This window comes from Alligator mississippiensis, chromosome 2, assembly GCF_030867095.1.
Source record: "Alligator mississippiensis isolate rAllMis1 chromosome 2, rAllMis1, whole genome shotgun sequence".
In the NCBI taxonomy this organism is placed as follows: Eukaryota; Metazoa; Chordata; order Crocodylia; family Alligatoridae; genus Alligator; species Alligator mississippiensis.
In genome coordinates, this window is record NC_081825.1 from 28,018,636 (window position 1) to 28,043,280 (window position 24,645).

General features: G+C 40.6%; 1 protein-coding gene across 2 annotated transcripts in view; it reads right to left on the reverse strand.

Moving 5' to 3' along the window:
- STK32B (serine/threonine kinase 32B) overlaps positions 1-24,645 on the reverse strand; it is a 325,870-nt gene that overhangs the window by 254,459 nt on the left and 46,766 nt on the right. For both annotated transcript variants that reach the window (XM_019479571.2, XM_019479582.2), the window contains exons 2-3: positions 24,248-24,303; positions 10,860-11,011 (exon numbers count right to left, since the gene is read on the reverse strand). In XM_019479571.2, coding sequence (XP_019335116.1) covers positions 10,860-11,011; positions 24,248-24,303 — 208 coding nt within the window. The remainder of the gene's footprint in view (positions 1-10,859; positions 11,012-24,247; positions 24,304-24,645) is intronic.

Genomic DNA, 24,645 nt, shown 5'->3' on the forward strand with positions numbered 1-24,645 from the left:
CTGTGAAAATGGCTTTGTCTTGCCATGAGTTAAATGGTTCCCTATTTATTTGTCTCATCTGATTACCTCTTTCAGAAGGGGCATAGCAACTAACAGGACAAGACTGAGGCCACTGACACTTTAAAATGGTATACCTTGGATCTTGCATTATGTTACAGTTGCCCAACACAGGAAGTGACTATGACTCTAAAGACAGAACAGCATGTTAACTCCTAGTATATGATGTAACACACTCATATCAAAAGTAAAGATTTTTTCTGTGCCTTGGAAGGTACAACTCTATTCATAGTAAATCCCTTTATAAAGAAGCTTCTTAAGTAAAAAAAAATATTTATTAGGGGCATTTTTCTCAGTAAGGATAAAGTAGATCAAGAAAGGGTTGAAGAATGAAGAAGGAAATGGGAAATGAAATAAAAATATCTACCACAGAGTAGGTAATGAAAAAGATCAAAAACCTTAAAGTCTTCCAAAAACCTTAAAGGCTATTTTCAATATATGTCCTTTAATTTTCACTTTTAAGATGAATGTCCTGACACACAGGTTTGATAATATATATTTTGAGGTAGCAATGATTGCTTCCAGGAAGCAATCAATCACCAGAACACAACTCTGTAGTTTGATTTAAATCATGAGGTTGACATTAGCATGAATGCCTCGTCATCATTATGTGATTCAACAGAAACACAGAAAAAATGGAAGGTATATAACATTAAGTTATGAGTTTTATATCACTACGGTAAATACAATGAGGTGAACTTCAATTGACTTTTGCAATTATTTTTAATTATTTTTAAGTTCTACAACATGGAGCCTATAGTAACCCTTAGTCTTATGTACAGCAACCAAATCACTAAATTCCAAGCATACTGATCCAAGTCCAGCTTTCATACCCACACACAAACTCCCGAACATCTTAAGCACAAGAAGGAGGTCAAGAGGAGACTAGACAATCACCTTCCTGGGCTCACCTGACCCCCTGCTTGGTGCAGGGGAGCTTATCTTTTCTGCTTGGTGCAGGGGGCTGGACCTGATGATCTTCCGAGGTCCCTTCCGACCTTACAACCTATGAATCTATGAAAAATCTTTCATATGTCTTCCTCTTCTAACATCCCGCCCATCCTGCTTCCTACTCCACTGAAGACCCTTTGCTCTTTATCCCTTACCTTTCCAGTCTCTGATGGCTCTATCTCAGTTCCCTAAACAAGGGTTTTACTCCTTTCCATGTTCAACTCTCTCCCTTGTTCTTGTGGTCTTTCTGCAGCAGCAGACAGGGTAACCTTCATTTTAAAAGTATGGGCTAAATCCATGTCATTCTCATAGAAGCATAATCAGGATTTAAACAGGACCAAGGTGCCTATGTTACAAAAAAAGGATTCAGATTGACCCTAATCCAGAGACTACAAAAACAATTATGCAACTAGATTCATCAGATGCCTTGTTCTTGGCCTGCAGATTTTTAGGAGCCTGGATTTTGGCTGCCATACATGTTGAAAAATTGTCCAGATTAGCCACATAATCTCTATTGTGATCCAGTTCTTGATTGCAGGGGGTGCCACTGAGCACGTAAAATTCAACCTAAGGAGGAGGGGACAGTGGCCCAACAACCCAGTACTTAGGATACTCACCCAGGAAGTGGAGACCTGGATTCTCTTCAGCCTCAGAAATTAAAACATACACCCTCCACCTCCCTGAGAGTGATTTCCCACAACCCTCCTTTAGAACTAAACCACTGGGCAGGCCAGAGTATAAAATTAATGGGAATAGGTGGCCAAAAAGCAAAAGTGAGCCTGACAGTAGCCTAGTGGTGAAGACAGTGGAAGCTCCTGCTGTCAAGATTGGCTATACATTTGCATTAAACTGTCTGTGGTTAAAAACGCGAAGACATTCTGGGAGTGAAGACCAGAACCCAGGATCCTACCCTGCCAAAGCTGTGCTGTCCTTACTGGACTAGAGCCACAATTCCTTTTCCTTGCTTTCCTCCATGTCCTGAATCTTGCTCTTTTGCATGCCCAGTACACCTGCTTCAAGAAGGCAGTGTTTTACCACCTAGCTTAGTTTATGGCCTGGCGGTTAGAGTACTCTGGCCACGTTCAAGACTAAATGTGGAGCTGTGCTTTAGAGCAAGATCAATGCTGCTGTCTGTGTGCATTATATATCCTGATTCAGTTAAGTACCTCCTAACAGGTGGTATGATTTAGATCCCAAGATACTGGAGGTGCATAATGGACAGCTCTGAGCCTAATCTCCAAGGAAGGGTGGTACACATCCCTGTGCCTTGAACTTTTTACTGGCTTACTGTAGGTTCCTCCCTGCTTAGCACTTCAGCCTTTGGGAGGTGCCTAGGACTCCCCATTCACAGTATAGGGATCTTATGGTGCCTCACCTTGCCAATTTGGATCACCTTCCAGGGCAAGTCCTCTACATTTTAGATGCCATGATACTTAAGCGGAGGGTTCTAAAAAAAATTGATTTAGATCTTGCCCTGTGTTTGTATTTGCTGATTTCTTGTTTTATTTGGAATTGAAGTCACATTGGCAATCCTCCAGTCCTCTGGTATGGAGGGTGTTTTAATCTGAGCTGATAGCCTATAGCTGTAACCTTGAGAAAACAAGTCCCCATAAACTTCCTGCAAAATATATGCATAGCCCAGGCAGTATATATAGTGACTCAATACATATATTGAGTATGCATGCGGCTCTAAGAATGCAGCAAATACTACTTTGTCTGATGTTGATTATATCAAACATATCATTTTGACTTCATTCTCTTCAACAGATACTGAAATGGATTAACTGACAATTTAAACCAGAAATAATGGTTTTAAGCAAAGTTACAAAAAGGAAGATTGCCATAATGTCCCACAGTTCTACTTTGAGGACTGAAGTGGAAATTATATTTTCTCCCATCTCCATTAACAATTTAACCATTTTCAACATCAGGATTGTTGGGTGAGGAAACACAACTGGCAGCAACCATTGTCAGCAATTTTTTTTCCTACCCCTTTAGAGAAGCTAGTAGAGTAGAGTAGTTAGAATATTCATAAGTTGCAACGAGTCTAAGTCTGTAGTCAAAGCTAAAGGTTTCAATGAGGTTGTAAAGGAAAATGACAAACTAAGCAGTAGCAAATCTCTAGGACCTGATGGCATTCATCCATGGGTCCTGAAAAAGCTCAGAAAGGAAATTGCAGTACTCCTAATTGTAGTATGGAACCTATCACTAAAGACAGTCTTGGTTCCAGAGAATTGGAGGGTTACCAATGTGACACCATTCTTTAAAAAGAGCTCTAGAGGGGACCCAGGCATCTAAAAGCCAATGAGTCTAACTGCTGCTCCTGGAAAAAGAATAGAAACTATAATAATGAAAAAAGAATTGTTTAGCATATTAAAGTACATAACTTGCTGGTGAGGAATCAGCATGGTTTTGTCAAAAGGAACTCATGCTTCACCAACCTACTAGAGTTCTTTGAAGGTATCATTAAGCAGATGGATCAAGGTGATCCAATTGACATAGTATATCTGAACTTCCAAAAAGCTTTTGATAAGGTCTCCCTCCAAAGGATGTTAATTAATTTAGGTAGTCATGGGGGTGACATGGCAGGTCCAGTCATAGATTAGAAATTGATTTAAGAAAAGAAAATACAGAGTATAAAAGATCAGTTTTTGGAATGGAAAGACATAAACAGTGGAAACCCCAACAGATCTGTGTTGGGACTAGGGCCATTTACCATATTTCTAAATGATCTGGGAAAGCGGGGTATATGCGATTTTACAAAAAAAATGGAAGGGTGCAGGCTATACGAGGGTGCAGCTATCGGCGGACTTTTTTCCCCTGCAGGGGGCCGTGGCTGGGGTGGGCTGCGCCGCCTCCCCGCTGGGCCCAGGCAGGCCGGGCTGCGCCGCCGCTGCCGCTTGGGCCGCCATCACCGCTGCCATGGGGGCGGGGGCAGGCTGCGCTGGGCTGCGCCACTGCTGCCACTACCGCAGGGGCCGGGGCCGGGGCCAGGGCTGGCCAGACTGTGCCACCTCCCCATGTATATGCTGCCGCAGGGAATACACAGGTGCGGCGTATACACGGGCTTATTTACAAAAATGCAATTTTCTGTGGGTTATACGGGGGTGTGGCTTATACCCGTGGGCAGGGTATATGAGCGAAAATATGGTATACCTACACTATGGTGGGCCCTACATTAGCTATTAATTATCACACAGGAAAGAGATCTGGAAATTACTGTGGATAGTTCACTAAAAACATTTGCTTGGTGTTCAGCAGCTGTCAAAAATGCAAACAAAATGTTAGGGATTATTAGGAAGGGAACTTTGAACAGAACATCATTATGACCCTTTATAAATCCATGGCGTGTCCACACTTCAAATACTGTGCCCAGTTCTAGTCCCCACACCTCAAAAAGATAAAGAAGAACTAGAGGAGATACAAAGAAGTGCAAGAAGGATGATGCATGGTATGGAGGGGCTTCCATACAAAGAGAAATTAAAGAGGCTAGGCCTATTCAGTTGTAAGAAAAGAGACACTTGAGGGGGGACATGATAAGGGTTTACAAAATACTAAATGGTGAAGAACAGTAAATTATTTACTCTCTTTCACAATACAAAAACTAGGGATCACAAAATGAAACTAGTAGGTAGTATGTTTAAAACTAAGAAAAGGAAGATTTTTCTTCATGCAGCTTGTAATTAGTGTGGCACTTATTTCCACAAAAGGTTGTGGAATCTGACAATTTAGCTAGATTCAAAAAAGGGATTGGACAAATTCTTGGAGGAATGGTACATCACCAGCTATTAAATGGAGAAGTTAGGGGTACTGCCTCTGAATCAGAACTTCTAGACCTTAAATGCTAGAGGCTGAAAATGGGAGAAGGAAAGAGGAAAATCCCTGGTCAGAACCTGTTCACTCTTCCTTTCAGCATCCTCTCTCTTCCCTTGTGTGAAACAGAATACTGGGCAAGATGGACCTGTGATCTGACCCAGTAAGTGGCAGTTCTTACATTTGTACAGAGGTTAAATTTAACTCCTCAGATGAATCCTGATCTAAATCTAAAGAAGTATGGTTACCAAAAGGGTCCTTTAAGGAAAGGTAAAGGAGTTTGACCAGATGGTACCCTTGTGTAGAGAGGATAATAATACAACTCGTATAACTAACTGTTAAACCTAGAGAACCACGTAGTAGTCCTTGGGTGAGATTTTGTCAGGAACTGGCATTTCTGCAGCTCATTTATCTGTGCCTGAAGTACGAAAGACAAACAAAAGGGAAGATGCAAACCTGGGCTGCTTTTCATTTTAAGAAGAAATCCCTTTTACAAAAAATGCCTATAAAAGTGATAACATTGGCTACAAGGGTCACATATCTTTACACATTTATTCAATTTTAGTTTCAGAATGAAGTCTATAAATCAACCCCAAAATGCTTTTTGAAAAACTTTGGAGTTTTCCTCAGAGCTATTATTTACCATTTACAAAGAAGGCCTATTTTCTATATCAGATGTTAACAAAGACCATTCATATTTCAAATAATGTGATTTATATGTTCTGCTGGTGGAGTTAAATTTAATAAAAAACAGATAAGATGCATGAGCCTCATAAAACCTTTTAAATGGGTCTTCTGGAGCAGAGCTTATACTTTGTCTATATCATCTCTTCTATGTATTTGTAGATTTTCACTATAGTGGGCCAGACTCCCTGCTGGAGTTGCTTCTTTGACTTAATGGTATAAATGACTTCAATAGACCTATTGACACCAGAGCATTTTACCTACTATTCTGAGTGCAGACGAACTACATAGTCATCTCTCACTTCCTTGTGAGGTTCTGACTTTACAATCAATTTTAGTCTTACAGGGGGTGAAAGAAACATTCAGCTCTTGAGCTAAGCAACTGGCTAACACTCTACTTTGATAATTTAATTGTACACAGGAAGCTTCCTTGACTGAGTATTCTTTCAATATACCAACCCAGTTTTCCTAGTTTCAAGAAAGCCTTGAGAGATTTGACATTATGCATTTCACCTTATTGAAGCACAGTGACAGAGCAGGTTATCATGTTTCCCTAGAGTTGCAAGAAGCACGCATGTGAACCTTGCTTTGGACTTATGGGAAAAGCTGCCTTCAGATGCGATGGCTGTAAATGCATACCCAATTGTTCAGGCTTGTGTGCAGAAGGTGGACAGATATAACACTAGCCACACAGCTCCCTCCTGTGCCTTCAGCTACAGAAACTGGCATGACTTAACTGTGCTAGGCCCATAGAGTGTTAGGCTTCTGCAGAGCTTTGAAAATGAAGGTTTCATAGAGCCTCTTAGCTGGACATTCCCAGAAACACAGTCTATTTCTAGCCAACGTCATAAAATGCACTCCTAAAATATCTAAATTCATTTTAACGTCACCTTCAGAAGCTCTCATAATATAACAACAGAACTTGGAAGGCAAACTATTCCAAAATGGCCTAGCCAGAAGGAACATAACCCTATCTCATCTCATGGCGCATATAACAGAAGATGATGAACTCTTTTAAATGTCATATTCTCATTTATAAAATGATCCTTTAACAGCCTCCAGGCACACAAACAACAACACGAAAAATAATAAAATTAGCAAAACTTACCAGAAACAATCACAATTTAAATAAGAAACCTAAACAATACTATAGTTATAATTCAAGAATTGTTATCCTTTTCTGCTTCTCTCGCACATTAGTACAGTGAAAACTGACCCTATGAAAAGGAATTTCCTGGAACTGAATGTATGCCTGCTACTCAGCCATATGAATCATAGCTACATTTAATGCAAGGCTTATTTAATGCAAATTACTATTGCAACTAAACTACAATAAAAATATATTGAAATGTTGCTCTTTTTAAAAGGGATCAATGAAAATATTATTTTAAGATATAACTGCCTGAATCAGAAAATTATTTAACAGAATATTCCTTTCACATTTGCAGCGTTCCATTTTGTATTGTATTAAACAAACAAACAATGTGCACAAAATTATTTTAAAAAATCATGATGTAATAGAAGCTTGTATCTCTAAACACTGTTTAGTCTAGAAAAAACAGCAGCATATTTTTTATAAGAGATATGAATGTATTTTTTTTAACTGTGCCATTGTAATTCAAAAGCAAAAAGTCAGGAATTGAAATTAAGGATGGGAGTATCTGAGTTTCAGACATAATTCTATTGTACAAAAAGAGAAATTGAAAGTGTAAACTGAACCACAAGTCAGCAATTTTAGAAACTCAAGAGATACGCAAATTATGAAAAAGTCAATTAGACTTGGTTTAGGAAAAAGCCAATTAGACTTGGTTTAGGAAAGCATGAGCTCAAGTACTAATCTAGGTTTTTGGGAGACTTGGGTTTAAGAAGCTGTTCTGCAATGGCCTTTCTGTATGTAGAGCTGGCTGAAATGCAGGATTTCTGATATGTGAGTATTCTAGGACTTTTTAAAGTTTGATTTTGGTCTCATATTGAAACTTCTCACAGGCTGAAACACAGGGGAAAAAAAGACTTTTTAGGGAATGAAGCAACATCTCCCAGGGATTCTGCAATGGTTCAGTGAAACTGATATTCCTGAGCCAGCATTCAGGGGACCTTTAGACTCCTAGCATCATGCCAGGGAGCCTGGAAGTCCTGTCATGGCTGGCTGCCATGGAGGTACAGATCCTGGTATCTGCTTGATGGGGCTGCTCTAGAGATGTCACTGGGAGCACAAATATTCAGAGCAGCCTAGTAACATCCCATACTAACATGTAGGCAGGGTTCGATAAGAACTTAGACAAAGATTTTCAGGTTCAGCAGCATTTTTCAACAAAATTGTTACACCAGAAAAAATCTGACTAGCTATAACTGTGACCTTATCCAAGTCTCAGTTTTGAGTTGGAGCCTTAGATACCCATATATAAAAAGGAAAAAATAGTCCCTACTTTGCAGAGGTTTGTGAGGACGAAAACATTAGGGACTGAGATGCTTATATGTTACAGTAATGAGAATCATATAAGCATGTAGAGCTAGGTTATAATTATTACCACATTTAAATGGTTTTAAAAATCTTATTAATATGCAGGTCCTTTCAGACTTTTCTTGGCCTTTTTTTGGTCTTCTGGCCTTGAATGTTTTGCTTATTTTATAGTATTTCATTTGTGTACTGCTGTTAGGATAACATGTACACACATGACATCCAAATCCTCATCATGGAATTATAGTCTTAGATAGGGCTGGCCCACAAAGTTTTGGGGGCCTCCGATCCATCGAAAAAATCAAAATTGCAGTTAACTGTGGTATAAACTCACTGAAATAAAATAGTCAGGGCCGGGATGCGTGCATGTGGGCTGCACTGCGGGGGGCACGGGGTGGGGTTAGCATGTGCTGGGGATACCTGGGTTCCCTCTTTGGGGCCGGGGCAGGAGTGGAGCCAGGAACTCCTCCCCTGCTGAGACGGGAAGGGGCTCCCTGCCTGCATTGAGCTCTTTATACATGGCACAGGCGGTGGGGGGCAAGTGGGGAATGGCTCCTTGACTGCAGGGCCCCCTGCAGCTGCAAGTTCCATGGGATAGGATGGGCTGGCCCTGGTCTTAGGAGTGTCACAGGATAGATCAATTATTTACAACGAAAAATCTCACAAAAAGAACACATTCTAGGATATCACCTGTTCTACTTTTAATCTGTCTCACAGAAAAAAGAAGAAAAGGCATTTGACTGGGGCACTGCAATTCAATAATAATTCATTCTCATGTTGCTTGATCGAAACCTGTAATTCAATTCGTTTTTCACCAAATATTTGATCTTTTGTACTGATATAATACTAATATTGTAAAAGTTTCTTACAGATCATACAGTTAAGAAAAGGGTTTGGCTAAATAGAGATCACCCAAGGTTAACATATAGTGTTGAATCTTTTTTAAATGTAAGTTTGGGGTAAACCTCTCTGCTGGTATATGATGCTAGGTCCACTTATGTCAGAAGACAATTTGGCTTCTAGCACTCATGAAAAATACCAAACTGACAAAGCAGACACCCCTACGCTAGTCACAGAGTGAATGAAATGAGAGGCAGTAGAGGGTAGGCTCAATCCCTGGTTTCTTTGCAAAGATGGTTAACAACTCATAAAACAATCACAAGGTTGTTCATAATGAGGACGTTTGCAGATTACCAGCCTATTGGGTATTTATAACTGGACAGCTACAAAGAATTGACTTCTCTATATCAGCTGGACTAGGTCATTTTCAGATCAGAAATAAGAAAATGTGTATCTCATTCCCAGAATCTTGAGAAACATTTTGGGTGCACACAGGCAGGTAGGTGTTCACTGCACTCAGTCTATGTTTGTGGGGCTTTCTTTAAGCCAAGTGAACATAGAGCGGAAGAGGCATGTACAGCCATTCATCCATCCTGGGAGCTACACGGGGATGCTGGAGAAAGTATCTTGGGGTGTGAGGAGGGACAGGCAGAATTTGGGGATGGGGGCTAATGGGTTGGCAGGATTAGGAAGGGCTAACAGGTTTGCGGGCAGGGGGTTGTCTGTCCAGGGGTGGGGGATTCAGGGAACTAAATATAGTCTGATCGGGGTGAGGGGACCCAGGGTAGGAAGGCATAGCCCCACAGCTGGTACAAATGGCTGGGTTTTTCCAGTCTCAGGCTCTGTTCTCAATACCTAGAGGTGTTTAAGAGATCAGATGTAATAACTTAGATCAGGCCCACCATTTTTTGCCCAATGATTTAACTTCCTTGAATACCTCAACAGATGGGCATTTAGATCGACCTAACCCTGGTTAGTTTGATCTAAATGTAACACCTGTATATAGTCTCTTTTATCCATGTGTGTGGCTGAAGGCAGCCAGATATCCTAGCAAGGCTAGGATGCAGTTACTGAGAGGTGGAGATATTTTTAATACCATTACCCCTCATACCATTTCCAAAATAGAAGAGCATTTTGTGGAATTATAGAAGGTATCTCATTTAGAAAGAGGGAAAAGTCAAACATCAAAATATCTCCATAGCATCGTAAATTTGAAGAGGCCAGAATAATAACTAGAGTGTAGCCAACTCTTTTTGAACTTTTCATCCTCCAGCTCTTGACAAATATCTGTTATTCTTCTTATTTCCAGAATACTGCAGCTCCCAGTTCATATCCTCACCTTCATTATCACAAAGCAGGTCTACAGTTTCCCTTTTTCTCTGCTTTTTATGAATTAAACAACCAGAATAACTGAGCTATCCCTGGGTAATTCATTGCAGTCACATAATTTACATTCAATTGCAGTGAACCAGACGATAAAGCAATCATTTCACTTCCTAGAAAATGGTCCTTAAAACATTAGTGGAGCAGCTTCAGGAAGTATTCCAGCCAATATTGATGAGATGAGATAGGGAATGAATGAAGAACACGTTCTTTTTTTTCCAAACAGAACTGTATCTGAACTTATCTAGAATTTCCATCTAGTTAACTCTTTGATAGTGAGTTACTTCATTCTTTAGTTTTATCTGCATTGGCAGGTACTTCCTTGCTCTGAACATTTCTATTCTTTCATAAGGATATGTATTATGGTTTCAGTAAACTTATTAACAATCTCTTAGCCAAACTGGGCTTAAAGAAACTGGTAGCCCTGGAAAGACCTGTATATTTGCACAGCTACAGGAATAAATTAGAGAGAAACCAAACTATATAGTGAAAAAAGCAAATTGTTATGTTTAAATGTTGCAATGTGAAAGGTCATCCTTAAAATATTTGTGAAAACAAAAGTAGCAGCAAAAAACAAAGGACCTCATATTTAAAATAAGAGCTATCAAGAATGCGCTTGATGTTTCTAAGTCACAATAGGCACGTGAGAGGTTTGTAAAGAAGGTTCACTTACCATAGGTTGACTAGGAAGGGATGCTCAAGGCCTTGCATGATCTGTAGCTCCCGAAAAACATTTCGGACCTCATCTCTCTCAATGCACTTCTGCTTATTCATATATTTCATGGCATACATTTTCTTGGTGTCTCTCTTCTGCACAATACACACCTAAATTAAGAGCAAAGGGAAAAGCAAAGCATAAGAATCTACAACAATTACTGAAAAAAATCTGTAACTTAAAAAGACAAGCCTTCTTTCCATCATAATTGTTACTACAAGATAGTATAAATGCTTCTCACCTGTAAAACCCTGAGGAAGACCCCTACTTTAGCTCTTTCTTAACACTTTTCATCACTAGATCTCAAAGCACTACACAAAAATAGGTCTGTTTTTCAGATGAGAAACGAGGACCAGGCTGGTGAGGTGATTAACCCCAAAAAATCAGCAGGACCATATCAGAGCCCAGAAAGGATCAAGTCCACTAGGTAGTGTGCCCCTCTCAATTAGAAAATGTCCACTGTCCTCATTCCCACAGGCCCATACATATATCTTACTTACAGCATAATTAGTGCCTGGACCTGCATCTCTGATCATCTATATTTCAGAGATGTTCTCCTATAATTAATAGGGATGGGAAAAATGATCTGTGCATGCTTTTTAAAGCCAGAAGGGACCATTACAACCATCTAATCTCAGGCAATAGAACACTTTGCTTTGTGCCTTTTTTGTTCTTTTTGAAAAGTAGCAAGGACTCAAGAAGAATAAGAAACAACATTGCCATTCCTCTCTGCATTAGCCATCAGGTTTAGTGTAGTCCATCTTCTGAATAGAATCGGACAAACATGCTTAAGGAGCAGACATTCCTAAGTGCCATTATGGTGAAATGGGATTTCTGAAAAAGTTCTGAAAAGTGTTACTGACAGGTTAAGTGAAGATGTATCTGTTCTGATGGGAAACAGTGATTTCACATTCACAGCAAGTGCTATGTTCTTCAGTACAATGATACAGGTTAAGGATTGCCTGAGATCCTTTTGCATTGAACATCCCTGTTCCTGTAGATTGGTATATTTTGTTGTCAGACCCTTGCTAGTGCTGCAATACATTTTCCAGTATTAAGCATTATTCCAAATTAGTATTTAAATTACAGTAGCAGTCACAGGCTCCAATTAGGATTGAAGTCCCATTATGCTATGCACTGTATACACATGCAAAATAACTGCAAGCAAGAACTGTACTCCTTCCCTAGTTCCTTAATGTCATATAAAAGGGCTTTTAAACCCCTGTACCTGGCCATGAGAAGATTTACTAGCACAGATACTTTGAGTGATTTGTGGATGACTTTCAAGACCTAGCAAGCCTGTCACAAAGTGAGGAAGGACAGGAAGCTAAGTGACCTCAGCTCTATAAACTTGGCTATGTAACTCAACAAGCCCCCAAGGCTAACTTATACCACCTGTCTAACAGCTGTTCTGCAGTGTTTTAAAGCCACCTCAGCACTCCCTCCCTCTGCAAGTTCTGTGTTGTACCTCTTAGGAAGGAGAGATGTAGCACAGAGTCTCACCTCCTGTCTTTCCCCAAATGCTGACATATTAAGGGACAGATTTTGGTATTTATATTCACAGTTAGAAGCAATTTGCACCAAACTCAGTCCTGCTAATTTCTGTGGAAATACCTCTTGGGTAAATTGCAATCCAACCTGTATAAGGATATCAGAATCTGGCCCTAGGAAAGGAGGATTCAAGCAGCTTTACACAGCTACGTGTCTTACCAGAAAGAACAAAGTCCAATCTGCCTCTCAAACCATCAGGGTTGTTTTTTTGTAGACATTAGAGCAGAGACGAATCTTGAAAGTTTCAAAGAGGGAAGAAGGTAGAGTGCAGTAGTTCTGAACCTTTTTAGACTCAAGGCACCCCTCAGAATAATGGCAGCTCTTACCTTTCACTAATTTTCTTGACTACAGAAACATAATAGATCAATTTTCTCCATTGCAAAGAACTCAGAAAGAGCACAGCAGGCCAGGATGTGCACCCCCTGAGATTGGTGGTGTGCACCCCCTGAGATTGGTGGTGCACTCCCTGAGAGAAGTGCCACTGATGCTGCTGGCAGTGCCAGCGGGTGGTCTGCACTTGCCAACCCCCCCATCCCCGGCTGCCGCCGCCTACGAGAGCTCCCTGCCGCCAGCCTCCGGGGGCACACGTCATTCACGTTTCAGTGGGTGCATCTAATTTATTGCAGTGTTGCCAGGCATGAACCATGACAGCAATGCTACTACACAACAGTTACAAGCTAGTGCTCTGTAGCTCGTTGCTACTGCACTGTAGCATCTAAAAATAACTGTGTGGCAACAAGACTGCACAGTAATGCCAGTTACCACACAGTCATTTAGTACTTGTTTAAGCACATGTGTAGACATACCCTGTAAATTTTTTCTATCAGTACAATTTTAGTACTATCAGCAACAGTACTATCCTATGGTGGAGTCATTTATTATACTGAAATGCATGTGTGGATGGTGACTAGGAAAGCAATGCTTTGAGCCAGAGCAGAGCAACCAAGGGGTGGCAGCATACAGCTCAGCAGTTTTAGCACTCTTGTGCCCAAACAGCCCCTCCTCTGCCTGACACTGCCACCTGGAGCCCCAGGCTGACCCCCCTGAACCTGCTGCCAGCCCAGGACTGCTCCACCCCAACTCAAAGTGCTGCTGTCCTGGGTGCATATATAGACACTGTGCATGTGTAGCAGGTGACTCTGGTGCAAACTGCTCCAGAGTGTATCACATCACATTAATTGCATGTGTAGATGCAGCCAGTGACTGCTTATATAAGAAATGCTTGTAGAATGCAGCAGCTGTACAATAAAAACTCAAATGAGAAAGGTCAGCCAATGCAATGCAGTGAATAGCCCCATGTTTGGACAAGATTGGGGTTTAGATAATTACTCAGCCTAAAAAGACACTGAGGTACAATTGGAAAGTTGGGTAGACATAAAGGAGATGTTATGGTTATCTTGATACTACTGGTAAGGGGAGTGTTGCCACCATTTTCCTACAGTTTTTCAGAAAGAAATGTAATCAATTCCTGGGCTGCTCCCAGATGCTCAAGAAAGCAGCTTTAGCTAAGAATGTGCTCTTCCACCTAATATGATTCCTGCAACATTAAAAAATGTGAGGATCTTGCTACCACTGTCACTTGCAGATTAGATTATCACAATATAGCCCACCTGAGGCTATCCTACAACCATCCGGAACCTGAACTAGTACAGAATGTGGCCTTTCTCAAATTAAATCATGTGCCTCAAGGAGGGAACATTTCAGCAATGCTACATAATCAGCAATAGCTGCCAGTAATTTTCCAGATGGAGTTCAAGCTGTTAGTTTTAATGTATAAAGCCATAAGAGGTTTGGGACCTGGTTACTTAAGACTCTCTCTCACCCAGTACAATACTAGCACAGCTGTCATCAGTAGAAGTGCTTGAATTACAGATCCTTGGTTTAAGAAAAGGAAGAGGATGCCCTGCCATCAGCTGTGAAGAATCCTGTTTTCTCCCTTAAATCCATAAAAGCCCAGATTTGCAGTATTTCCAGCAAAACCAATAATTTATCTGAGTCATTTCCCCAGGACATGGGTTAAGAATGAATATTTGTTTTGTGTTGGGGCTATATGTAATAAGATATATAGAGAGTATGATATGCTTGCTATAATATTATATGATCTTGAATTTTAAGTGATGAAGTGCATGAGGGTGAAAGGTAAGTGTTAAACCAAGAGAAATACTGATACCAGCAAAAAGTTCTGTAGAGTTTGGAAGTGTGTTGAAATTAGTGTTCAGACTTCAAACCCAATGTGATTCATGGTGAATGGAGCTAACTTAGAGCAGTTTAAGCCTTTTGTCTTAATGTGAGTTATCCCATAAAAGCTAGATTCTGGCATAGGCCATGCACCCACACAGGAATACAAGATGTCTCTTCACACCCCTGTAGGAACTTGTTTAACACTTGGTCCAAGCCAATTATAGTGATAATTACTTGAATCCCTAACCCCAGAGCAAGTGAATAAAGAGGTAGGAGGGAAGGGCCAGAATGGGTTACATAGACTCTTAGCAGCACCCAAATGCTTCAGTCAATAGAAATAAGATAAACCATCAGCAAGCTACTTTTCTGAGCTTCCAGCAGAAACTGGGGTGCAGGAAATGAGCTATATTTCCTTCTGTGGAGTCATTCTGGGACATGCCGTCCATCTCTTTAGTTTGTTTCCTTGAGATCTAACGAAGCCCTAAGATTTTACGCTCCGTTAACTTGCTATGTTAAGGTCTGAGAGTATCAGGTGTGATTTAAATACTATTTCTAATTATCTTTCCCAATGACAGGAATCCAATTAATTATGGAAAACAAGGACAGTTATGATTTGGCTAAACCCATCAGTGTTACATCATGGTGAGAATTATGTGATTTAAAAAAATTTTTTTTACTTTTTTTGCCAAGGGACGTCTGAATGTTAGTAGGGGTTCAGGAAAACAATACATGAGTTACAGGCTATATAGGAACAATAAAAGCAGCTAATACAAGGGAACAGGGTAACTTTGTTAGGAGAAGAGTTGAAAAATATAAGATGGTGGGAGGGGGAGATGAAAGGAAGGCAAAGTGCTCAAACTTGACAAAGCATTATAGGACTGTACGAAGCAAGTGTTTCAACAGTGAATCTTGGTTCCCAGTCTGAAATTAAGTGGTTGTTTATAGAATGCTGGATGCTGCAAACCAATTTCCTGAATCAATTTGTAAAATACAACTCTAATAGATTTTGGCTCACTATCCAAAGCCTAGAAGTCACTCACTTACATGAAAGCACAGATTCTCTCATAAAACTTGGCCAGGACTGCCAGGTTTCCTCAGAAGCTATTGGCTCAGTTATATTAAAGAGCTTACTTACTAAGAGGACTGTAGGGATTTCAATGGGACTGTTGATAGAGAAAGGTATTCAGTTTAAGTGGACCAGGTAGTGGTCTTAAGGTAACAATATAGAAGAATACACAGCGTATTCTAAGCAGTATTCATGACAAGACTCCATGTCATTATAGGATGCATGCGCAACACATAAAAGACAGTCTTTTCTAATAAAACCCCCACTATTCTAGCCAACTATCTGTTTATGTGTAACGGGTCCATGCCCAAGGGGCAGCCATTTGGTTCCTGCCCTGCTCCATCTCTAAGGTACCCTCCCTTTGCTTTTGCCTTGATATTTTTCATAGATGTAGAAAGAAGGGCTGCCTACGGGTCTTAAAGCAAGCCTTGGTCTATCTTCCTGCCAGCAGATTCCTTCTCTTGAACCCCACTGATCCCAAGCAATCCTTCCCATTAGGCACGCCTTACTGGCCTGCACATGCCCCAGGGCACCCGTTGCCTTATTGGCTATTCATGGCCTCTGAACTCCCCTGTGCCCATGCCTTGCAGCTGTGCCTATGCCTTGCAGGTGTTACCACTTCTTCACATCAGTGGGGACTAGGCTCCTATCTCCTCTCCTGTAAATTCAGGTCTCTTTACTTCTACTAATTCTCTGTCTCTCTTTGGCTCTGGGTCCCTGGCCCTTTCTGCTCTTTGCCACCTCTAAGATTGTGGTCTCCCTTGCCTCATCTATTCTCTGCCCCTCTTGGGCTCTATCTCTGCTCTGTTTGATCACTTCTGGGACCTCCACTTGCCCCTAAAAGTCCCATCCCAACCCAAGCCCTGGGTCCTATCCTCCTTGCAGTAAGCATTCATACATTCATAGATGCTAGGGTCGGAAAGGACCTCAACAGATTATTGAGTCCAACCCCCTGCCTAGGCAGGAAAGAGTGCTGGGGTCAGATAACCCCAGCCCAATACCCATCCAGCCTTCTCTTAAAGACTCCCAAGATAGGGGAGAGCACCATCTTCCTTGGAAGCTCATTCCAAATTTTGGCCACCCTTACCGTGAAGAAGTTTTTCCTGATGTCTAGCCTAGATCTACTCTCTGTCAATTTGTGACCATTGTTCCTTGTTACCCCAAGAGGTGCCATGGTGAACAGAACATCTCTGATCCCTTGCTGTGTCCCCTTAATGAATTTGGAGATGGCCACAAGATCACCTCTCAGCCTCATTCATTGTCTTATAGGTATTATCAGGGCATTTCAGAAATAGACAGAGCCTCTTACTGCAGCTTTTCATGGCAGAAGCTCCTCACTCTGTAGCTAGCAGGGCCAGAGTACCAGCCTAGATTCAGGCACTGGCTTTGAGTCCCCTAAGGCCAGCCGCATCCTGTCATGTGACTATGCAGGCACTCAGGGGTTTCCCTTCTGTGCCTGATGACCAGTCTGCACTCCCTGCTGGGACCTAGCTCAGTTTTCTGTAGCCCAGTTCCTTTGGGCTGCCTCCCTGCTTGCCCTTGGTGCATTTTACTGTTCTGCCTCCATTCCCTGGGTGAATTACCTTCCCAGGGTTAGCCTCTACCTGTGACTAGCAAACTGTCTGTTTGCTGGCAACCCATTCATTAGCATTTAGCTTGTTTCCTAGCTATCAGTCCTCCCTGATTCAGCTTAGCCTGCCACACTGCCTTCTTGTTCCCTGTTACAATATGTTTTCCAACATATAATGCCATATTTACTTGGGTTAACTATCCATTTTTTCTAAAAGCTTTCTACCAAAACCTAGGGTAAATCCATTATGCACACCCTAGAGAAAGACTGAAAATGTATTAGCACTAAACAAATGTTGTAATTTGGTATTCAATCATCACCTCTACTTCCCCATCTACATGATCTTACAGAGAGGACTGAGTGAAGAGCAGAACTAATGTGTCACATAACATGGGTTTGAGTTCGCTTCATTCTTCTACAAATCATTTTTTCTACAAATTCTAAGACAGGGGTGACCAACCTGTGGCATAAGCGCCACAAATGGCACAGATAGCCTCTTTGTGTGGTGCATGGCAGATTGGAGAGGAGACAGGCAGCACACCATTGTATGGGGAAGGAAGCAGAAAGGAGAGCAGAAGTTTAGGCAGGGACCACAAGGTAGGCTTCAGAAAGCATAGGGTGAGGTTGGGCAAGGAGCACAAAATAGGGAATGGAAAGCAGAGCAGTAGATTGGGCAGAGAAGGAAGATCAGGGTGGCACTCAGGAAGGGTGCGGGGTTAATTTGTGGCATGCCTCCCAAGAAGGTTTGGCCCCACTGTTTTAAGAGTTCCTTTAAATCTGCTTGAAAAACTTAACTGTGATCATCACATAGATAATTTATTTTTCTAAATTTTGAGACATGATTTCAGTATGTAACTATTACATTAGCACAGCTCATGCATGCTGCATGAGTAAATGCAGTATTCCTTAAGATGAAAGGGATTTTCATGGAAATACTGAAATAGTTTCTGAAAAAAATGAAAATGGAGGCTAATGTGGATATTACTATAAAAATTTCCAGTTACTGTTATAGGAGCCATACTATAGACACCCTCAAGGCATTTTTATCATCTAGCTAGCCATTTGCTAAGAAAAAATATGAAAGACAATCAACACCAGTATTGCTACCAGATGCACTAGTGCTCATAATAAGGGTGGGGAAAAACTGAGAAACTTCTGTGGACACTAGGGACTGTTGCTGTTGATGTCATGGCTGTGTGGATTGTTTAAATATGTTCAAATGATTATGGACAATTTGGCACATGGGCACAACTAGTGCACCAATGAAAATGGGAATGCACATTCTGTGGTCACAGATTCCATCTCTGTGCAAGGAAATTGGTTGATTGTATACAAAAATGGGAAGGCAGCATACGATTGCAACATGTGCACATAGAGACCCAGGACTCTCAACCTCTTGTGGTCAGATTACAAAACATATTCATTTAGAATGTCTTTGGGAATACCGTTAATAGAACTTCAGTAACTGTAGAGCTAGAACTGGTATTGCTGCTGCACTAGCAGATAAATACAGTAGCAGCCACTATCAGTTTGCTTTGGGGATATGCAGTGCTTATTTTTAAAGTCCCTCTTATGATGATGGGTTGTTTCTACTGCTATATTTAGCAGCTGTCACTAGAATACTCCCTTGCCTGTGATTAAATCTGAAGACGGATTGTCTCCACTCTCACCTTTCTCAAAGCTAGCAGCTGAAAAGAACCACACAAGGTTCAAACTCCAAGTCCCCTTCCTCGGGGACAGGGATTGCTGGGAGTCACGTTCCTTGCTGAAGAATGCATACTTGTTACTGCATTTCTCATCTACTCCCAGAGACTCGCAATCTCGGGAGCCTTGTGCTGAACAGCAGCTGCTTGGGGAGGGGGGAAGACTCAAAACGAGGTGGAGGTGAGAAACTATCACCATGTACTCTTGGTCACAGCAAAGCTGTTCCTTTGTCTCTCTGACAGATTAACTGAAACTGAAGAGCAATGTATAGGGATAAGGTACAGGCAGTTCTCCGACTTATGACACAATTGGTTCCTGAAAACTGCGTCTTCAGTCAAAACATTGTAACTCAGAAACAATTTTCTCCTAGGAAACAATGTTATAAATGGGGGACTGGTTCCTGAACCAAGGCCCAATACCCTATTTTCACTAAAAATAGCCCAGAATTTTGTACTCGATCAATTATAGATGAGTAATATAGCTACATTGATGAGTGTATATTGTAAATAGCAATCATATTGATTTGGAAGGACTTCTTTGAGGTGGCATTACTGGACTTTTTGAAAGGCTCTTGGTTGGACTTTTTGAAGGGTTGTTGGCTGGAGTCTTCTCAGGAGTTTTGGCTGCAGGTTTTTCTGGAGTCTTGTCTGCTTTCTTAAAGAAAGTGTCCAAGGGAGTTTGGACAGATGTTTTCCAGGGAGATGAGTGACACAGCCAACTTGTTCGTTGGCGTGGCATCGCATCGGATCAAGCATTGTAAAATTGAAACTGACATCATAACGTTGAAACAGGGTGTCAATTTATAAATGTTGTAAGTGCAAAACGTTGTAACTCGAAACATTGTAAGTCAAGGACTGCCGGTATATCAAGACTGTGCCTGACCAATGCAGTCACACTCCATGCTCCTAGACACCAGTGTCCATGGTTCATTTCCATAGTCAGAGACCTGAGGAACTTTCACAGAAGCTGGGGAACAGGTGTCATAGCTGTGGCTACACGGCACTAGGAAATTTCCCTGACATGGGGAAATCCCCAGCTGCCCCTTTAGGATATGAACAGCAAGTATCTGGCTTAGTATCCTTTTATATTAATTCAAGATCAAATATGCGTGGTAATGATGTCAAGGAGCATTACTGTTCCATGACGATGCAATGCATTTGGGAAATCTGCAGATTGCTCCAGAATATTTTGGACATTATTCAGTAAAATAAGCTCTAAATAAGCTCTATGGACTTGACTTTGAGGTTATCGTATCTGCTTACATCTGAGCTACTATCAAATGTATACTGCCAAATGAGAATCAAGAGCAAATCCTGTCCCTGCATCTTAAAAGAATCATAGGAGGAAGTGTTAATATATTCAAATTATAATTCAAATATAATTTAAGAAGGTCATATTGTTCAATATATCTGCCAAGATGAACAGAGAACTTGAAAAAGATTGGTACAATAATATCCCTGGAAACTAGATGCTACAGCTGAATACAAATTATCCTGCTACAGTGAGCCTAAAATTACAGGGTTACTTCTCCAGTAAAGCTAAATGAAAGTTAAATAAAAATTATAGCATTCATTCCTAGTCAATACTTTATTTATTGATTGTATGATCTCCAAAGATTAAAATTTGTCTGATGATGATATATTAAGGAAAAAAAATCTAGCTTGATTATGTGCAAGAATGCAATCTACTTGTCATGGCATAAAACAACAATGATCTGTTCTAATATTAGGAATTTAATTAGCTATTTTTTTAATGTATTCTCTTCTAGATTTCCTTAGAACAAATATGGAATATGGTACTTCAGGCCACTCTTGAAGAATGTCTGACCAACTTTAGTATTACTGGAAATAGTACCATACTTGAATTCATAAAATGTCCTAAACCAACCAAATATTTCAAATAGCATGGTGAAAGGTTAGGAAAATTGGTGCCTGTGGTACAAATGAGGCACAGAAAGTGAGCTACATAAAGCCCTGGAGCAAGTTAGAGAAAAGCTCATGGGATTTTTTCCACTAAATCCAGGCACACACTGAACTGGAAGGCCAAATCAGGATCCAAACTTGGAATACTCAACACTTGAGCCTATTTGTGACTAATGTGCAGTTTCAGCTGGCAGAGTGCCCATTTCCAACCCAAGGGTAAGTAATCGTCTTTACTTCGCAAAAAAAATTTTATTTCTTATTTTCCCTCTCCTCATTGCCCTTCTGTACCCTGCTCACAGACAATGAAATATATCTTCACTTTCCCTTAATAGAAATTACTACTGTAGTTACAAGAATTAATCTGCCCGGTTTAACTTAATAAAATATTGCACCTCAAAGAGAATGGGGCATGTTGAGAGAGATTCATTTGAAGATCTGGTGACCATGTTAGCAAGACAAGGGGCTAGATAGTCTATCAAGTCTCATATAAACACTATTAATCTAAATATTGAAAATTAACTGGCAACAAACAAACAAACCCCAAACAAAGGCAATAATAACAAAGGATGCCAAAAAAAATTAAAATCAGGAAAAAAATGTTTCCTTAAGGCTTCTACTGGGATGTTGGGGGAGTTGCTAAAAGAATTAGGTCCAGTGGAAGAGGGGGACTGCCAAGGAGCTCCATGTACAAAAGTAGTTGAGTTGTGCTGAGTCTCTGCCTGGCTGCCATATGAGCTACCTGGTGTGGCAAAACACTGCAGAGGGTGAAGGTTGCTGTAGCAACTACCATAATTCAAAAAACAGAAAGAGAAAAATGAAATGAGAGAGAACCAGAGTGTTTTAAAAGAATTGTATATTAGTCGTAATAAAAAAGAAAAACAGTTCAAGAAAAAGTGCTGATCTTTACACAAGTGCAGCGCTCCAAAGGCACAACATGAAATACAGACATTCATTGGGTAAAAGCACAGTTTACCAAGCTATGGAAGCAGCATTGTTCACAGAGATTAGATGATTGCATCGTTTGCTGGTGCTTTCTACCAACAAGACATTCTAGAAGACGACTGGTAGGTAAAATTGCCAGCAGGATAGTTCATAACTGGATGGCAGAAGACTGACTACCTGAGAAAAGACTTTTTTGAAGCTATTTCCAATACGTCCTGCTGACCTTGTGCGAGATGGGCCAACACTCTGGGTTTTCATCTTTCACTCTCCGAAAGAAACAGGATATTATCTGGAAGTTGTGTTCCAACTTGTGTTGAAGACTAGTGTGTTATATGGACAACTGACAATATTAAATTTTCATGTTAAAAGAGAGCAAATGTGTGTGTAATTTTTTTTATATTACTCAGTATATGTTCTAGAGAATTGTGACAGTAAATTCAAATGATAAAAATTCAGAGTACTGCAGCCAGCTGAACCCAAAGCAAATGCTCATTACCAAAAGTCTGCTGAAGAGAGTCCAATAAATGAGACTTTCTTTTTTATTTCATCCAACAAGTTAGCCTCTGAAAAGGTCATAGTGCTGTCTCACTTTCTTTATCCTTCTCCCTATGTTGGCTACATGTGATGGGAAGAGACAGGTATACTTTGGGAAGTCAGTGATATCCAGGCTGAGATAGAACAGGGGCGGGCAATTATTTTGGGCAGAGGGCCACTTACTGAGTTTTGGCAAGCCTTTGAAGGTTGCATGATAGGCAGCCCAGGGCAGATAAATATTAATTTTCTAAATTTTTTAGGGGTCCCATGGGCCACATAGAATGGCCTGGCGGGCTGCATCTGGCCCCTAGGCCACATTTTGCCCGCCCCTGAGGTAGAAGAAGCTTTGAGGTAAAGGGGGGAAATGTAGGAATGTTTCCAATGGTTAGGATAATTTGGGCATGCCTCTGAATATTTATCCTGACTCAAACCCATACTCTAGACAATAATCAACAATGGGGTTTGATTGATTTGCTGTTCTTGCAGTGTTGTGTGACAGTAAATAGTCACTGTGCTAAAGTTGCCTGAACCTCAGTAATCTGTGACCTTGGTTTTAGTTATGCACAGAATGCTCTTTCCTACACTTACACACAGGCAAACAAGATCAAGGGTGCTCAACCTCCAGCCCCGGGGCCAAATACAGCCTGTGGAGCCATGGTATGTGGCCCATGGAGCTCCTCATGGGCTGGGAAATGTGGTAGTGGGGGAGCAGTGACAATTAATACTGCCACCCTTCCCCCACTGCCAAATTCTCAAGCCCTGTGCTGCTGAATTGGGGCTGACCCACACCCCCTTCTCCATCTGATAAAGGCCAGGCCATGGATGCTGGATCTCACCTCTGCATGGCCAGGCCTGACTGGACCCCCCACTCCCCTCCCGTCCCAACACCAGATTGGGTCCATCAGCCACATCCAGCCATGGATTGAACCTGGACCATGGGGCAAAAAGGTTGAACACTACTGGTCTAGATAAAGACAAGAGCATGGAGCCAGTGATTTGAGAATCAACTGTAAAATATTTCAGGCTCCTTCTGGACATAATGCACCTAAGGTTAAGGAGCCAATAATACAAAGTTTTACTATTTACCTGTTTGATAGTGAATTCAACAGTAACCATTGAACACAAAGGGCAGGAACTTAAGGAACTCTCTGAATCCAGGCCTCAACTATCCTCATTACTTGGCCTCCTATTCAAGTTATGTGCTATCTGAAGTAGTGGTCTCGAACATTTACTTAATATGATTCCAGCTAAGTGCACAGCCTTACATCTACCTATATTGAAATTTAAAATGTTGATTATTGCAGACTTTGTTATAACAAAGAAAGGTCACTCACCGGTGTATAAATGGGTCATTAATGTTCATTATTTTAATGTATGCTCATTGATTTGAACAAGCATTTATTCAATCATCCTAACTGTGGTATACTTTGGCTTGTAAAACTTCAGTGTATTGGACTCTATGTAAAAATAACTTCAGAATAGTTCAGTAATAAAAATGGATAAACAAGATAATCCCTATCTAACTGACCTAACTGAGCAGTCTGCTTCCCCATTTTTTTCCTTGGTGAGGGGGAAGGACTGGTATTTGGGAGCTGATCTTTTTATTTTTACCCCTGTTAAGTCCTATTGAGGAGATTTAATTATAATAATACAATTTATGCAATTAATTTAAATGAAAGCACTGTAGTCAGAGTAATCAAGTTTAATGTACAGCCAGTTACAAGTCACATGATTGTAATCTAAATTCTTTAAAAAGCAGGGACACTGCGAACTTACTTATCTCTATATGAGTCTAATCAGATTGACTGAGCATAATATATTTATACAAAAAAATCTGCTGTTAAGATTTATCACGACAAAATAAGGTGATTCTTACCTTTCCAAAACTCCCTTTCCCAATAGCCCGAAGTATTTGAAAATGGTCAAAATTAACTGTAAAAGAAAGTAGAAAAGAGAGAAATAACAGTTTAAGTGCAAAGTAAGAACCAGATTCAAGATCAGATACAAATTTAGATGCATGCAACTTATGATTTTATCATGTCTTGTCATATTTACTATTTTTCTTAAAGACTCAGGTGTTGGAACTGAAAATCTTGGCTTCAAGGGAAAAAAAAGCATATCTTATATAAAAACTTAAAGGAAAAATGGGACTCCAAATTGGAGACTCAGATCAATAAAAGAGAGATTATTTTTATTTTTATTTTTAAATATCACAATATTTTTGCCCCTAATTATGATTTTTGTAAACACTCAAAATTGATATTACTAAGCTAA